At 36.1% G+C, this 17,165-nt stretch overlaps 1 protein-coding gene across 4 annotated transcripts in view; it reads right to left on the bottom strand.

Moving 5' to 3' along the window:
- Positions 1–17,165, bottom strand: part of Lrba (LPS responsive beige-like anchor protein) — a 537,881-nt gene that overhangs the window by 449,419 nt on the left and 71,297 nt on the right. For all 4 annotated transcript variants that reach the window (XM_037206706.1, XM_028858702.2, XM_037206707.1 and 1 more), the window contains 8 exons: positions 13,961–14,082; positions 13,747–13,873; positions 13,091–13,210; positions 11,326–11,472; positions 5,790–5,987; positions 5,471–5,604; positions 1,327–1,435; positions 858–1,010 (listed from right to left, as the gene is read on the bottom strand). In XM_037206706.1, the coding sequence (XP_037062601.1) occupies positions 858–1,010; positions 1,327–1,435; positions 5,471–5,604; positions 5,790–5,987; positions 11,326–11,472; positions 13,091–13,210; positions 13,747–13,873; positions 13,961–14,082 (1,110 nt within the window). The remainder of the gene's footprint in view (positions 1–857; positions 1,011–1,326; positions 1,436–5,470; positions 5,605–5,789; positions 5,988–11,325; positions 11,473–13,090; positions 13,211–13,746; positions 13,874–13,960; positions 14,083–17,165) is intronic.

The following is a 17,165-nucleotide window of genomic DNA, read 5'->3' as shown; positions in this document are numbered from 1 at the left end:
CAGCAAGCGGGCGGTGGAGGAGGGATGGGACCGTGGGATTAAAATGACACCATGCCTAACAGAAACTGTAAATAAGATGAGCATAATTATACAACTTCATAAACTTTATTTCAAGTTACACTTCATATTAGAATTACTACGTTTTTAGGATAACTAACACATCAGGGTTTGTTAAAGATTTGGTTTACAAACTTTGTGGTAACAAATTCATTTGTTCACATAGGAATAACTAGTTTATTGTCAAAGTGCTACAAAATTATTTGACAAACACATTAGACTTTTCTGTAATTTAATATTAAAATTAATGTATAAAGAGACCATTATATTAGCCTTCAAAAAAAGGTGGCATTTCAGCTGTGGTTGTAAAATGAAACCCAAGAGTTAATCACACTGGCTGAAGTATGCACAGAAGAGGCAGACAACAGGAAGAGGATGAGATGGGTGGAGGGGGAGGGAGGAGAGGCAGGGGAGAGGACAGAAAATGTATACGTGGGGGGGGGTGTTCATGTGTGCACTGGAGCATGCATGTGCATTCACAATAAAACAGAGCTATAGAGCTATAGATTCTAGGAAAGAGTCGACTGGAACTGTCCCGACTTATACTCTGCAAACAAAGGCACTCTCAAATAAAACCTTGACAGAAAAATAAAGCCATGGCTCATATTTCTATTACAAAAGAAAAATATACATTGACTGGCAAATTTTCCTGAAAAGCAAAAAAGTATGCTTGATCAAAAATGGTTATCCACCGAAACCGTACTTATATGAATATGTAAAAGAGAAAATTCTCACAACTGTCACTTTTCTCAAACACAAAAGTCTTAACAAAGAAGTAAACCAAGATCAATAAACATCACCTTGGCTGGAGTGTGAATCCATATGGCAGGGTTAAGAAGGATGTGATCACACAATTGTTTCAGTAGGGGCATCCCATTCTGCAGATTGCTCAAATACTTGGAAAATGCAAGGCAAAGTTCAAGTACTGCTCTGCTGACGTGGGATTTGGAAGACTGTGGGGGGTGGGAGGAGGAAAGTAGTTTAAACGTTACTACTAATTCAAAGGAAGGTAAGTAAATTACAAGCTGTCAACACCAAAAAAGAAGTTGTCCATAATCCATGTTCAAAGTTAAAGATGGCATGAAGCTCGATACCAGACTTCCTTAACAGAGGATAGGAAGCAAGGTAAAACAAAATCTACAGCTTAACATTAGTAATTTTCTATAGGCAAGGAGATTTTCTTGCAGAAAGAATTTCTTGACCATATAGAAAAACAAGTACATGATTTGCAAATTAACAGTAAAAATAATAAAAGACTTCGTACTTTACCTTTTCAAGGCTATAACCTATTACCAAAAAGCCCTTACAAGCAAGCATCTGCTCCTGCATAGCGATTGAGTTCTTCAACAACTCCATGATAAAAGCCAGCAAGGTTGTACTAGAACAAGACAAAAGGCAATGGTTTGAGAAAGAATATTCCACAAGAAAATATTAGATTCAGCACATACAGCCTTCTATTTATCTTAATCAAAATTTCTGTTTCCAGGTAAGAATGTAGCTCAATGGGAGAGTGTTTACCTGGCTTGGGTGAGGCTCTTGGTTCAATCACAAGAAACACATAAAGGCAAGTTCTACTAAAACTATCTCCAAGATTATTTCAGAACAAAATACTTACTGTAGAATTAATATTCACATAATATTTCATGTATTTTATAACAAACAGTAATTTAGAAACAGTATGACAAGCATGCATTGCTTAGAAAAAATGACCATTTGAAAACTAGTAATAGACATATGTGTAATGAAAGTATTAAGATCTTAACAAATACAGTGTTATAAAGAGATAAAGAGGAAACTGGAATAGAGGAATGAAATAGGAAGGGAGCAGGGGTGCAAGGTAAAAGAAGGACAACCAACACTTAAGGCTATTTGAAAAGCCATATAGAAATCTACTAATGTAGAAGCTTCCTAAAATATATACATATATAAAAGGAATTTAAATGGAGTCACCCATATAATGGGGAGACAATGCCCAAACTAGACATCTTATAATACCAATAAAACTTCCAATGCCAGGAATGGGTTATATCTTATTGATTCAATGGCCAAAGAAGTCCTGCCAAGGCTACTGATTACCTTCCACAGCCTGACAGTAATGCCCTATTGCTTAAGACACCACCTACTTATGTCACTAAACATGGATAAACAAAGCTGATGCCCAAATAAAAGCTTCATTACTACTAACTAGCATCCATGATGCTGGCAGGCACTTTGCACACTACCAGAAAAGAAAAGTCATCATCATTATCACCCAGCTACAAACCCTACAGCCTACAACAGCACTCTGCCTATAAGACATACTGGCAAATAGTGGCACAGATGTTATAAAAGTAACCAATCTTTTTTAAATTAGACTTAAGGCTTACTCCATGAGAAGAAACCCATACCTGACACTGGTAAAATGGCCAAGAACCTGAAACTACACGGGTCTTGGGCCTACGTCTTTCCTAGAGAGAAACCTTATAGTAGTATTTTGCTAAAGGAACATAACAATAAAACTACTCCTAATAGCACCCAGCGATCAGTGTATCACTCAGCACTCACCAGAGACGTCTCTAATGCCCACGACTGGACAATGTGCAGAGACTGACAGACTTTGGAGTACTCAGCTCTAAATGGGATATCTTTATCAAACCCCTCCCCTCAAGACCCAGAGACCTATGTAGAAGAGGAGACCTATGTAGAAAGACTGTAAGTCAGAGGTGGCCAGGCAGTGGTGGCTCACGCCTTTAATCCCAGCACTTGGGAGACAGAGGCAGGCGGATCTCTGTGAGTTCACCTCCAGCCTGGTCTACAGAGTGAGTTCCAGGACAGCCACCAAAACTACACAGAGAAACCCGTCTTAAAAAAAAAAAAAAAAAAAGAGTCAGAGGTAGTATGACTCCATGGAAACGGTCTTCCACACACAACAGAAATGATACATTTACAAACTCACAGAGACTATGCCAGCATGTGCAAGACCTGCACAAATTCAAACAAGAAAAAAAATCCCAGTGTAGAGAAATGGAAGTAGCTGCTGGGAAAGGGGAAATCATTTTCTCTAATGATGTGTCACTGAGCATATCAACCACACTCCAGAGCAGGCCTCATGCCCAGTAGTTGGCCAACACAAAACAGACTCCATGTTTTTTGTGTGTGCTTTTTCTTTTGTTTTAGTTTGGTTTGCTATTTTTCATCTAACTGGGGGTTAGTTGGTTGGATGGTTTTCATTATCCTTTTTTGTTTTTGTCTCTGGTTTGTGTTTTGTTTTATTTTGAGAGGGAGAGAAAGAACATGAAGTTGGGGGTAGGTAGGGAGGTGGAGAGGATCTGGGAGGAACTGGAGATGGGGAAAGAATGTGATCAAAATACATCCTATGAAAAAAAATTTAAATAAAAAGAAAAAAATCAATATTCTGAAATCCAAAAAAGATACATTGTTTACATGTATGAAAATTTCCAAGAATAAATAAAAGCATTACTTTAAAAAACAGGGATAAATGTAACAAGACAATCAAGGATACTCATTTTTTAGGAGTTAGAGACCAAAGGGAAGGAGTGAAAAAGAGCGAACAGACTATGACTTAAACTATCAAAATAAGCAGGACTCCACACTAGACTAAGAAGTTGTTCCTAGTCAGGCATGGCGGTGCGTACTTGTAATCCCAGCACTTGAGAGGCAAAGACAAGAGAATTTCTGGGAGTTAAAGGCCAGCCTGGTCTAAGAGTGAGATCTTATCTCCAAAACCAAAGGAAAGAATAAAGTAGTTTGTTCCTCCTTCCAATAGGAAAATAATAACCCTTCAGTCTTGAATTTTAGAAATGAACAAGGGATAAAGCATTCCCCACCACCCACAATGTTTAGAGAAGCCCAAAAAGGAAAGAAAAACATAGGATTAGCTGTCACTGCCCTTTCAATGGCTCCTGAGAGAGACCACAGAAGACAGCCAGACCAGCAGTAATGCTCATCCTCCACAACAGAGCGGCAGCTATTACACCAGTGAGGATACTGAAAAGATGGGGAAAGGAAAGAAAGAAAAACTGACCCCTATCAAAGAAGGCCACAAAAATTTAGTAAGGTTTATGCTTATTACTATGCCAAGAGTAATTAAATATTTCAAAGTACAGTCAACAAACCAGGTGCAATACAGCACACCTGTAATCCCAACTACTTAGCAATGGAAGGCAGGAGGTTCTTAAGGTTGAAGCCAGCTTGGTTAACATAGCAAGCCCCCATCACACAGATAAATGATTTAACTTGATAGAGTTCTGAAATGCCAGATCTGACTTCTATTTAGAAAAAAATTAAAAATAATTTTTATTGCCTAAAAATAATCTGGAAAAAAATTACCTTATCATCAGTTAGATACATGAGTCACAGATGTCAAGTCACATACAGAAGAATTTCAGAAAAGAATAGAAAGCTCATTTACATTTCTAAATAAATGAAATACAATCATTGTACTATACATAATTTTACTGGAACATACAGCCATAAGAAATTCATTCATTTCAAACAGCTCTCATGTTTTACAGTTTATCACAAAATTCACATGCCTCTGCCTTTGTTAAGACTCAATTCTATAGCATAGGATATAAAAGATGCTAATGTACAACCCAATTAAAAAAAAAAAAAGACAAAATTGCCAGGCAGTAGTGGCGCACGCCTTTAATCCCAGCACTCGGGAGACAGAGCCAGGCGGGTCTCGGTGAGTTCGAGGCCAGCCTGGGCTACCAAGTGAGCTCCAGGAAAGGCGCAAAGCTACACAGAGAAACCCTGTCTCGAAAAACCAAAAAAAAAAAAAAAAGAACAGTTAGCAAGAAGCCTGCCATGGCCATACAGTTTGTAAGGTATATAAGTCTCTGTGTTTACTTGGTTGGGTCTGAGCGGCATTGGGACTGGTGGGTGAAAGAGATTTGTCCTGACTGTGGGCAAGGCAGGAAAACTCTAGCTACAGGTTGGCATTAATGACTTTGTCACAATGCCCAGTCAAGATATATACATTTTGAATAAATCCACTACCACCATGTTAACTTTATCCCATAACATTTACTATGCTTTTAGGGTTTCTAATTTTTTCTACTAATAAACCAGAATTGCATTTAATATAAAACAATTAATAAAGATTCATAGTATTGTTTATATATAAATTTCTCTAAAATATTGTTACTCTACAACAAAATGAATGGCAAAAAAAATACTATTCAGTTCAATAATTATGAAAAGTAACTTTCACATAAAATTAAAACAAAAGGCCACCAGGCATGTAATGCTCACCATTATCCTGGCTTTCAGAAAACTAAGGCAGAAAGATGGTGAGCTTGAGATCATAGTGGACTACATGGTAAATTGTAGGCCAGTGGGGTTCGGGGGAGCTACATAGTAAAACCCTCTCTCAAAAACAACAATCAAAAATGAAATAAAAAACACTCACCAGATAGTCAAATCAACCTCATCAGATAAATACTGCCGATAATCCAGCTGTGCAAAAAGTGGGAATAAAACTTGTACTCCTCCAATTGAATGCATGGCACTTTGGATGGAATGTGTTAAAACTGCCTTTACATCCTTGGAAAACAGAAAATACAGTAAAGGTTTCAATGATTTCTTTTCTAAAGCAATTAAAAGTAAAATACAACAGAAAATGCAGGAACACTAAAAATGTGGTGTACATGTTTAATAAAAACTAACAAACCTTCAGTAATTCATTAACATTTCCACTTGATATATTATTAAAAGATATGAAATAATACCTGGAGCATGAGTGCATGTGGTGAATGAACAAAAATGGAAGGATTGTCCTTAGGAGATGACTCGAGGCACAGCTGGGCATCTGTGGCCCGTGGATTGTATGTGAAGGCAATGGCACTGGAGAGCTTGCCATCATACAACAAAAGTTTATGATGCTCAGCAAGGAAAAGGTCACTTTCTGCTTTAAATTTAAATGTACCCTGGTAATTACAAAAACAAACAAACAAAAAAGTTAAGGTAACATCCACACAACATAAAAAACTCTAAATACAAATGACCAAATATAAAATCTAATAATACCAGGTAAAATGACCGTCCTCTCCACATAATGTGAGTCATTACCTCCATTACTTACCCTCTTGATCAGACTTTTGTTGAATCACATTAAATTTAACTTATGTTTATTTTCATTTGTCTAAGGATATTTTCCGACTACCTTTGTGTCATCTGCTTTGACTCATTGATTGTTTAAGGGTATGTTGTTTAATTTCCACATGCTTATAGAGTTTCAAATTTTCTAGTCTCACTCTGACAAAGTCATAAAAATATATTCAACAACTTCAATCTCCTTACATTTACCAACGTGTTTTGTAGCCCACAGGTGGTCTGATCTGAAGACTAGTCCATGCACTCTCAAGAAGACTGTGTATTATACTGGTGCTCACAGAGTGTTCCCTATGTTAAGTTCACTTGGTCTATGAAGTTGCCCACATCGTCTGTTTCCGTGTTGGTCTCAGTGATTGTTTCTACCTACACTGCCATCTGCATGTTCCTGTTTTGATCTTTGAAAGATTGCATACACAGGGCTGGAGAGATGGCTCAGCAGTGGAGAGCATTGACTGCTCTTCCAAAGGCCCCAGGTTCAGTAGCCAGCACCCACATAGCAGCTCCTAACTGTGTGTAACTCCAGTTCCAAGAGATCCAACACCCTCACACAGACACACATGCAGGCAAAACACCAATCAATGTACATAAAATAAAAATAAATCATTTTTTAAAAGGATAAAATGACTGAATACACAACAGGAGTTCATAGGAGTACAGAGCTCAGTGACATAACAGCTGTCTTAGTTTATATGAGCATACTCTAATAAGAGTTCTACAATTGTACAAACACTGTGAACATAACTAAAGTATGTGTATTTCAACACAGTTAAAATTTTTAGCCAGGTGGTGGTGGTGCATGCCATTAATCCCAGAACTCAGGAGGCAGAGGCAGGTAGATTTCTGAGTTCAAGGCCAGCCTTGTAGACAGAGTGTGTTCTGGGACAGCCAGAGCAACAAATCGAGACACTGTCTCAAAAAAAAAACAAACAAAACAAAACAAAAAAAAATTTAATTAAAAAAACTCATTAAACAGTCATGTAGTGGTGAGCCAGAAGCAGGTAGATCTCTGGGAGTTCAAGGTCAGCCTGGTCTACAGAACAAGTACCAGGACAGTCAAAGCTACACAAACCCAAAATAAAAGAAATAAAACTCAGAAGGCAATAAAAAATAATTAAAAATAAGTAGTCTTTTCTAATACTAATATATAACTAGCTTATAAACATGAGAGCAGTACAAATCAAAACAATTAAGATAGCTAGGTAGATGGCTCTATGAATATAAGGCTTGCTGAGAAAGCCTGAGAACCTGAGTTTGGATCTCCAGCACCAAGGTGGGCATGGTCACACTTGCACTTGTAACACAAGCACTGTGGGGAGCGGAGACAAAAGACTGCTGGCTACCAGCCACGCTCCAAGTTCAGTGCGAGATGGAAGACACTGTCTCAGAGTACTAAGGCAGAGAGTGATGGGAGGACTTGAGATGTCCTCTTCTGGTCTTTACACAGATGTGCATATTACACACACACACACACACACACACACACACACACACACACTCATTCAACCACAGGATATTACTTCATACTCATGACCAAAAAGTATGATAATAACACACATAGAAAAAGACATGGAGAAAAATGTTCATAGACTACTAGGTTAATATAAAATGGTGCAGTTATTTTGGAAAATGACATGGAAAGCTCTCAAATAATCTTAGTTATTGAGCACAAAAGATAAAAACATGCATCCACAAACCTGTATATTCATATTAATATTATTCATGATAACTAAAAGTGAAAGCAACCCAATGTCCATGAGCTAATGAGTGGTAAGCAAAACACAGAAGATGTAAGAGGGAATAATACCATGTAAGAGGCCCAGGTTTCAGTCCCCAATGGGGGAAGGGCAGAAAAAGAGAAAGAAATATATGAATTAACCAAGAAAATGCCATCAAAGAATGAAAAGCTCAGAAGTGATAGCACAATGGTTTAGCTGACTTGAGTGTGTCCCACAGACTATCACAAGTTGAAATTTAATCCCCATTTTCCAACTGTGAAGATCTATACAGTCCAGAAATAGTGTTAGAAGTGGCAGCTTCAGAAAACCAATATGGAGAAGGGCCCATTAGTGAATTCTGGTAGCATCATGAAGGCAGAAAACCACAAAAGGGAAGCACATGTATATTCCACGGTTCTTGCCAAGTGATTCTTTACTAAAATTCTGCCAACAAGTGTGAGGCGTGGACCCCTAGAACATGAGGCAAATAAAAGTTCTTTTTGTTATAAAATTAGACTGTCTGAGGTATTTCATTATAGTAATAAAAATAAGTACTAATAGACATGCAAATGTAAACCTACACAAAGAAATGACTTGTCCTAGAAATAGTAAACACATAATAAATAGAAAACACACAATCCTCATTTTTAATGTCCTTAAAACATTGCAAATGAATTTGAAAAGTAAATAATAGGGCTTATAATATTTGTAGAGCTACAAGGCATTGTTTATGCCTGTATTCCAGCACTCCAGATATAAGATGATTATATGAGCATAAGAGTTCCAGATTAGGGACTGGAGAGATGGCTCAGTGGTTAAGAGCACTGACTGCTCTTCCAAAGGACTCAGGTTCAATTCCCAGAAGCGACATGGCAGCTCACAACTGTCTGTAACTCCAAGATCTGACACCCTCACAGAGACATGCAGGCAAAATATCAATTCACATAAAATAAACAAATAAATAAATAAATAATTTTAAAAAACTATTTTATATTCACATTTTAAATAGTGTATAGATTTTACTTCTACAAATATTTTTATATTTGTATATATAAAATAATAAAATAAGACAAAAAGAATTTTCAAGACCATATTGAAAGGTGTTACACCAAATATTACACAACATTTATTGGCAATAAGGAATGTTATGTAGTCAGGAATAAAAGAAAACCTGAAAAATGCCCAGATACTACAATAGAGAAAGAACAGTGTTTATGAAGGGAAACAAAATGAAAGAAAAAATAATGGAACACTAAAGGATACTGACTGTCAACATCCATTCCAGCTACTTTAAAAAATTATAGGTAATTTATAAGCAACATAAATCTACTTTTCATGGTTCTGCTTGCTAATCATAGTTGGTCTTATCATAGATGTGTGCATAGTATCACAATGAAAGACAAAAGGGTTCCTCAACTTCTTTATGAGGGCACTAAACTCATTCATGAGGAAGAAGCCTTCAAGACTAATCACTTCCCAAGACTCACCTCTTAATATCACCTCCTTGAGAGTTAAGCTTCAATATATGAGTTTAAAAGAGATAAATATAATCAGACCATAACACTTAAGGAGAAAAAGTTAACCTTTGCCTTACTTCATAAAGAAAGATAAATTAATTCAAAATGAGCCTCAAACCAACAGAGATACTAAGATAAAACTAAGAAAAAAATATTTCTAATATTGTGTCAAATATTTATAAGAACACAAAAAAACTGAAAAATTATACCTGATTAAAATCAAATTCCTGTTCTCCGAAGCCCATATTAAAAACAAAAAACAAGGTACACAAGAAAAATTTGTAAGTAGTACATCTGAGAAAAAATTATGTTCACAATATTTATGGAACTCTGAAAACCCAGTAAGAAAATAAACCACACAAAAGAAAATTTGTGTGAAGACACACACAAATGGCTAATAAGCAATGGAAAGATCTTAAGCTCTCTGCCCAGTGAAAGAATTCAATTACAACCAAAAGGAGACCAGTCACAATAACACACACTTATAATCCTGTACTTGGTAGGTGGAGTTAGGAGGATGAGTATTCAAGACCAGCATCAACTGTACCAAATTCAAGGCCAGCTTGTGAAGGATTCAGGGGAATACTTGTGATTAGAACCTTGTCAAAAGGAGTGGGAAGAGAAGGAAGGCTATATAAAAGTTCCTCCAATAGGAACAATCCTATTCCTGAGTATATATACAAACAAAATGAAATAATGATGTCAAAGAGACATGTGCGCTTCCATGTTTATAACAACACTATGAAATCACCATGAAATACAAATAAGTGCTCATTAAGAGATTAAATGGAGGCTGGAGAGCTGGATCAGAGGGTAAGAGCACTGGCTGCTCTTCCAGAGTTCCCAGGTTCAATTCCCAGCACCCACATGGCAGCTCATAACTGCCTGCAACTCCAGTCCTAGGGGATCAAACAACCTCACAAGCAAAACACTAATACATAAAACTGAATAAATAAAATAATTTTTTAAAAGAGATAAAAATGGGCCAGGCATGGTAGCACATGCCCTTAATCCCATCACTAGGGAGGTGGAGGCAAGTGGATTTATGTGAGTTCAAAGCCATCCTAGTCTACATAGAGAATTCAAGGATAGTCAGGTCTATGTAGAGAGAACCTGTCTCAAAAAGAGAGAGAGAAAAAAAATGGATTTTTAAAAAAATGTGGTACGTATATAGAATGAAATACTATATACAATGAAATTTGACCATTAAAATGAATTAAATCTGTCAGTTTGACAATGCAGATAGAACTTGAGGACATATATTAAGTAACCCAAGACACATGCAGATAAATACTCCCTGATCCCCCTCAGACTTGAAACCTAAGAATGACAATCTCCAAGAAGTTGAAAAGATGAGTGACAGTTACCAGAGACTTAGGTGGTGGTGGAGAAAGAATGGTCAATGGACACTAAATCACACTTAGACAAAAGAAAGAAGTTGTGATGCATGGCTGTACAGTAAAGTAACTATAAATAAGAACAATATATATTTCAAAAATGCAAGGAAAAAGTAGGCCATTTTATCATGAAGAATGGTAAATGTTTGAGAAGACAGATATGCCAATCCTGATGTGAACACACCATAATGTATATATGTATTTTAATACTATGTGATACCCCATGAATATACACAATTTTATGTCACCTTAAAAAAAGATTTGCCTTCATGGAAAGAATTAGAGCACGAAATAAAATTGAAACTTAAGCTAGCATTTTTCACAGTTCTTCACACAGGTCAAGTATGCTGCATTTCTCTCAAAATGTGAAATGCCCTTCAACCCTGAGATTTCCCTGTCATGCTCCCAGTGCCCCTGACATATATTTTAACTACTCGAAGTATAACTCCCAGTGTATGAACCACCTTCAAATCAAGCCCAGAGAGCACTCAACCATTAAGCAGTGGACAGTAAGTTAAGTACCTTATACCCCAGGCCCAGCTGATAAATGGCAAAAATCTGAGCTGCATTAAGAGCATCACTGAAAAGGTAAACTGCAGTCATCTGACCACAGAACACCCGATTCGCATCTGCTGTTTCTGATGAGCCAAGGAAGCATTTGTCAAAGGTCTGTAAAAGAAAACAGAGGTCTTATTTAAAAAAAAAAAAAATCATACATTCTAGAAATGATAGATGGTACATATATTGGATGAAACACTATTTGGCCACTAAAATGAATTAAATTGTCATTTTTGACAGTGTGGATAGAACTGGAGTATAAATATTAAGTAAAAGAGCCAAGCCACAGGCCAATAGATGTACATTTTATATGAGTGTCTTTCTAAAGTGTATATGAATAGACTACAACAATTCACTTAGTGCCTCATTCCGTCACACCTGGAGTGGAGACTGGGAACAGCATCTTGAAAATGGATGAACACAAGTTTTCTAAGTTATAATAAATACAACTTGTTAACAATGAGACAACAAAAAAGAGAATCAGACAAGCTGATATAATACTAAGTTAAAAAGTTGAACATCTAAATTGAAGAGAAAGCTTTGTCTGAAGCAGGAAAATAACTGAGTTTGGTTTGGGAGTTATGGAGTCACCTTCTCACTGCACCCTTTTTTATAGTAGAAAGATGAGTGTTCCTCCTGTACAAAAGACTGCTAAGAGACTAAGGAAGCATAGACTGTTTATCATCACCATAATTTTCTGGGATACAGTGTTTCATACTTATTTTTCATATGGTGGAGAAAGCATTAATAGCACAATGTTGTAGCAAGATATACTATCAGTCAACAAAGTGAACAAGAAACATGACAGTATTCAAACTAAATGTGTTTGACACAACACCATGAGCTCTTAAGGCTAACATTATCGACATGAATAATAAGTGTAAAAAATGATATGAAAGGAGTGAATGGTAGATGAGTGGTATAGTTTGAAGCCATTTTCCTTAGTGTTTTTTTTTTTAAGCTTTCTATGAAAAGAATTTTAGAAGGGGGAAAATAAGACCATTTCTATTTTCACTCTAACCTTTGAATTCTGAAAATAACAAATAATAGTATCAGTACCAGCTATGAAGTATATGCAAAGTGTATGGGCATGCATTATCTAATTTATTTATAAAATAATCATCTTCACTCTACCCAGAATTTTATGATAAAACCTAAATAATACCTTAGCTGACAAATCAATAAGTTCTATCAAAAAATTAACATACTAAACAAATTATGACTATAAAAATAAAGTATGGTGTTCAGAATGTATACTCAGATTTTAAAATATTCTCTTGTTTATAAATTTCACCTTTAAAATAATAGTTTTTCATGGTGTACTGATTAGTTTTTGTCAACTTAACACAAGCTAGAGAGAGACATCTGCAAATACAGAACCTCAGATGAGAAACTATCCCCATCAGATTAGCCTATATGCTAGCTTTGGGGTATTTTCTTGACTGGTGATTGACAGGGGAGGGTCCAGCCCACTGTGGGAAGTAATATCTCTAGGCAGATGGTCCTGGGTGTATAAGAATGCAGGCTGAGCAAGACATGAGGATCAAGCTAGCAAGACACACCCCGCCATGATCTCTGCATCAGTTCCTCCTCTGACTTCCTTTGATGGTGTACTGTGATGTGGAAGTGAACACCAAATAAAGCCTTCCATCCCCAGGCTGCCGCTGGTCAGATGCTTTATCACAGAACAGAAACCCTCAGACATGGCAACATCTCTGAAAGTACTTACGTCACTTGTGTTGACAAACCATGTTATCTCTCCATAGGAAGCAAGCTCACCATTGACGTAACACCGAAGCTCACTGTTCTTCCATCGGTTGTAAATATGCACTATAGTTACCATGTACCACTGAGGAAGCAAAAATAACAGTTCTGAGTAATACAACCTCACTGATAACAATTAAACAATGGAAGATTCTAATTAACCTTAAAAACAATTTGAGTACTTTTACCAGTTCAACATTCAACTTCTAGGACAGAATTTATTCCAGGAAAATCTCAGCACATTGGTCTTCATCACTAGATAGTTTTTCCAATGTAATAGTATGAAAATTTTCAAACATATCACCAAAAATTAAATATCTAGTACAAATATCTTCTTTAAAATTTGAATATTTTCCCATCTGCATCTGCTGCCTACCTTCTAGACGTTATTGATGACTCTTTACTAACCTCTAACTTGTAAGGTATAAAAGAAGATATACTAAAGTAAGTATCCGTTTCTTTTCTCCTAGCATCTCGCATAAAACCTACAAATAACTAAATATTCAGTCATTTTATGACTCAAACCATAGAAGTTAACAGCAACTGAGTAAAACACAGTTAACACAACACTATGCAGGCTGCGTAGCTTCTCAAAGGAAGCGACTCAGGAAGAGCACATACCTTTTGTGGCTTGAAATCAAACTTCACACAATGTTGAAAGCCTTTTCCTTTGGACTTTATTGAGGTTATAATCAAACAGCCTCCAACAAAATGAGCAGAATAGCCAAGACCTTTGCTGGTTCTGAAACTATGAAGAACAAGTTTTCATTTTACCTCTAAATAGTCTCATTTTCAAAATAAGGTATTAACACTAATCAAGTCTAGAAATACATACCAATACAAATATGGTTTATCTTTGTCAACATTAATATTATTTACAGGATCCATTCTCAGCCAGGTGTGAAATGTAAAACCATTCTGGTAAGGCCATCTGGCTATAGGAGGTAATGCAATAGCCTAAAAGAAAGAAATGTAGTTACTAACTTGCATGAAAAACTTTATTACTGAACTCACGAAAATGAGACTTTACAATACTGTGTGTTTCTGTTGTCATATTACTTTAAGTTATAAAAACATCTCAAAGCAGACTTTATCTGGAAGAAAACATTTAGTAACTATTGAATTTGCCCAAATAAAAATTAATAAATATTAATTAATTGAAGGAAACATTCAGTGTAGACTGCTGAGAACAAACTCATGACTACTTCATTTTTCTCTACAGATATAGCCAGAAAGATTCTAGTTTAAAGAAACAGTATTGAGATCAAACTATTGAAATCTGACAAAAAAGAAAAGATAGAGATAGATGGGATATTAAAGAAGTTAAAAACTTAATGTGTATTATTTTTGTAAACCACAAATATAAAATTAAACAGGATTATTTCATACATTTTTCAAAATGGTATTCATAAGTCATTTTATAAAGTAGCTTTATACTTAGTTTAAACTTTTTTTAATATAATATTAGCTGGGCATGGTAGCACACACCTTTAATCCTAGCACCTGGAAGGCAATGGCAGGTGGATCTCTGGGAGTTCAAGGCCAAACTGGTCTACATAGCAAGTGACAGACTAGTCAGGGCTGCAGAGCGAGACCCTATTTCAAATAAACCAAACAAACAAACAAAAATCTATACAGGCATATATAATATTATATAATGAAGGGTTTCTAAATAGCAACATAGACTTAAAAAGTTTAAAAAAAGTTAGAGGATACACTACCAGATTCAAAACCTATGAAAAGATACTACACTGAACACTCTGTACTGGCATAAAGTCTTTATGGGGTTAGACAGTCTTCATGATTAGGCCACCAAAACACAAGTGTTTAAAAAGAAAAAAAATACATGGGGCTGAAGAGACAGCTCAGTGGTTAAGAGTACTGGCTGTTCTTCCAGAGGACCCGGGTTCAATTCCCAGTACCCACATGGCAGCTCACAACGATCTGTAACTTCAGTTCCAGGGGATCTGACACCTTCACACAGACATACATGCAGGCAAAACACCAATGCACATAAAATAGGAATAAATAACATGTTTAAAAAAAACACACATAACTTGAACTTCAATAAAATGTAAAACCAAGCTTTGAAAGATACCTTTAAAACTTTAAAAGACATGATGTAAGAATGGGAGGGGATATTTGCCAAACTGAGTATCTGACAAAAGAGTCTGATCTGAAACAGACAAAGAGTTCTTACTACTCAGTAATAAAAAGACAAGTGCAAGGCTGATCACAGAGATGTACATCTTTAACTGCAGCACTGGAAAGGCAGAGTCAAGAGGATGATTACAAATTTGAGTCTAAGCTGCTCTACATAGCAAGTTCCAACCCAGCGGGAGCTACATAGGGAGGCCCCGTCTCAAAAAATATAAAAAGCAGATACACTAATAGCCAATGACGACATGGAAAGATGCTCAATATTGCTAGTCATCAGAAAGTTATAAATCAAAATCACAATGACAGGAATGGAGGTATAGATCAGTGGAGCAGCACTCAATTAGAACAAAGTCCTCAAAAACAAAAAGAATCCCCTAGTATAACATTAATTAGTATCAGCAAGGAAAGAAACTTGAACCTTCCAACAATGCTAATGAGACTGTGCAACACTCAAGGAGTTCCTCTACATGTTAGTCAGAGATCCTAAAACCAAAAAATCCCATTTCTAGGTTTATACCCAGTACAAATAAAAACTTACATCCATATAATAACCTGTACACAGAAGCCCTGGGTAGCAATAGTCTTCATAGTCCAAAAGTTACAAAATTAAAATAGCCATTAAATCACTGGTTCTCAACCTTCCTAATGCTGCAACCCTTTAATACAGTTCCTCATGGTGTAGTGATCCCCAAACATAGAATTATTTTCATTGCTACTTCATAGCTGTAATTTTGCTACTGTTATGAATGGTAACGTAAATATCTGATATGTAAGACATCTGACAAGAGCCCCCTGTGAAAGGGTTTTTGATCCCCCACCAAAAGGTCCCAACACACAAGTTGAAAACCACCCCAGTAAATGAAGAGCAGTTAAATGTAAAGACCCATACCATAAACTATAAAAATCCATATGTTATGGGATGGGCGGGTCTTGAGAATATTATGATAAGAAAAAATCCAACCCCCAAAGACCACATGTTGTATGAAAACCATATAAACTCATGGTCCAGAACTGACAAACCCAGAGAAACAGAAAGTAGATTGGTGATAAATATAAGGGTTTGACGAAAATGGCCTAAAATGGGTTGTGGTGGTTTTACAACTTAATGCCTCAAATTGTTTCCTGTAAACGAATTCACTGTACGATATGAGAATAATACTATCTCATCAAAAGCCATCACGCTCTACACTCCAAGCCTCTGTTTCACTGCTTTTGTCACAGGTGTCAATCATATAAGCATGATACACATGATATATACATATATTCCTTCACATGTATTATATATGCCACAAAACATGAAAAACATTGCAGAAACATATTAATATTTTCAAGACTAGAGGCAGCTGGTTTTACATAAGGTTGCATTGAAGAAAAACTATTACATTTTCAATGGAAGCTTAGGGTCTCTTTCACCTAAAATGAGAAAAGATACAAGAGATTCACAAAAATAATTTGCCTGTGAACTTTACAATTTCCTTTTAAAGCTGTCTTTGAAGAAAAGAATGAGTTACTGAAGTTATTTTAACTTATTTACTTTGAACCTGCTCTACTTTCAAGATAAATGCGAGTAGCAAAATGGACAGATTTCAACCTCAGAGAAATATAAATAATAAATCTTAATATCGTGCTCTAAAAAATGATTAATCTCTTAAGAACACTTTACTTAATAAGCTCAATGACAAGAGACTAAAGGTATCTGAAAGCTTCAAATCTAAAATGCTTCTTGAAAAACAGTGAAGGAAAAGCAATGAAAGTTTTAAAAGGAAGTCATATATTCTGTACTTAATATTAGATTTCTCAAATGAACTGGGTGATGTGAAACATGCCTACAACTTCAGACACTTAGGAAGATGAGGCAGAAGGGTTCCAAGTTGAAGCCT

Source organism: Peromyscus leucopus, chromosome 6 (genome assembly GCF_004664715.2).
Source record: "Peromyscus leucopus breed LL Stock chromosome 6, UCI_PerLeu_2.1, whole genome shotgun sequence".
Taxonomy (NCBI): Eukaryota; Metazoa; Chordata; class Mammalia; order Rodentia; family Cricetidae; genus Peromyscus; species Peromyscus leucopus.
This window is presented reverse-complemented; position numbering and strand designations above follow the sequence as displayed.